Source organism: Monosiga brevicollis, genomic scaffold (assembly GCF_000002865.3).
Source record: "Monosiga brevicollis MX1 MONBRscaffold_155 genomic scaffold, whole genome shotgun sequence".
NCBI lineage: Eukaryota > Choanoflagellata > Craspedida > Salpingoecidae > Monosiga > Monosiga brevicollis.
Window position 1 is genome coordinate 1 of NW_001865159.1, and position 894 is coordinate 894.

General features: G+C 50.8%; 1 protein-coding gene across 1 annotated transcript in view; it reads left to right on the top strand.

The window, feature by feature from the left end:
* Positions 1-26: 26 nt before the first annotated feature.
* Positions 27-894, top strand: part of MONBRDRAFT_13180 (uncharacterized protein) — a gene marked incomplete at both ends in the record, with an annotated part of 6628 nt that continues 5760 nt past the window's right edge. The window contains one exon of the mRNA XM_001751077.1: positions 27-169. Within this exon, the coding sequence (XP_001751129.1) occupies positions 27-169 (143 nt within the window). The remainder of the gene's footprint in view (positions 170-894) is intronic.

The window sequence follows — 894 nt, forward strand, 5'->3', positions numbered from 1 at the left end:
CACCGTCGGCACTCCTCGAGTCGGGCATGCATGAGCTATTCTGGACGGCCTACGAGCAGCTATCGGATCAGGGCCTGGCCGCCGCTGCGGTGACGCGTCTGTTTGACGACAATGAAGGGCAGTATCGGCATCGCCCCATGCGGCAAGTACAGCCGCAAACCGTCAGCAGGTACCTGAGTCTTGGGACACGCCTAACGCTATTCAGGAATGTAGAGTTGTGGTGTGAGAGTGAGCTCAAAGAAAAGACCCTAACGTTGTATTGTCATCATGCATGGGCGGTATGATGACGATGGCTGTGAGGTATTGAACCGTGTACACTGTTAATTGACAAGCAACATTACACTCACTCACAACGTCCAGAACATGACCGTTACACCTTCCACATTTAAAAGAAAACCAAAGTGTAACAAAAATTTCACCCTCTGAGACAGCACCAAGATTCATTTTTGAACCTGAGCTATCTGCTCTTGCCGCGCCTTGCCCTCTTGCAGTCCTCGCCACCCTCTGCTCCTTACACCAACGCAGCATGGCACAGAACCAAGAAGTGTTGTGCTGTCATTGCGAGCGTGCATTTCCTAATCGTCTGGCACGAGAGCAACACGTTTCTCGGGTACGTTGTTCCTGAGGTCGCTTTATCACGTCGCCAAAAAAAAAGCACACACAGACAGAAAAACACACAAAAAAAATGCGACACGTCTCACTGTTCGGCACATAGGTCCATCAAAAAAGCACGCGAATCACATTAAACGGACAAGTGATTATCCAACACCGAAACGAGGACGGGTACTTTCATTGCCCTGTCGACGGATGCCTCTACCACCATCAACGCGCAAACACCCTCAAGTCTCATCTCCGGCACAACCATGAGAACATGCCGACTTCAGTACCGGCTGC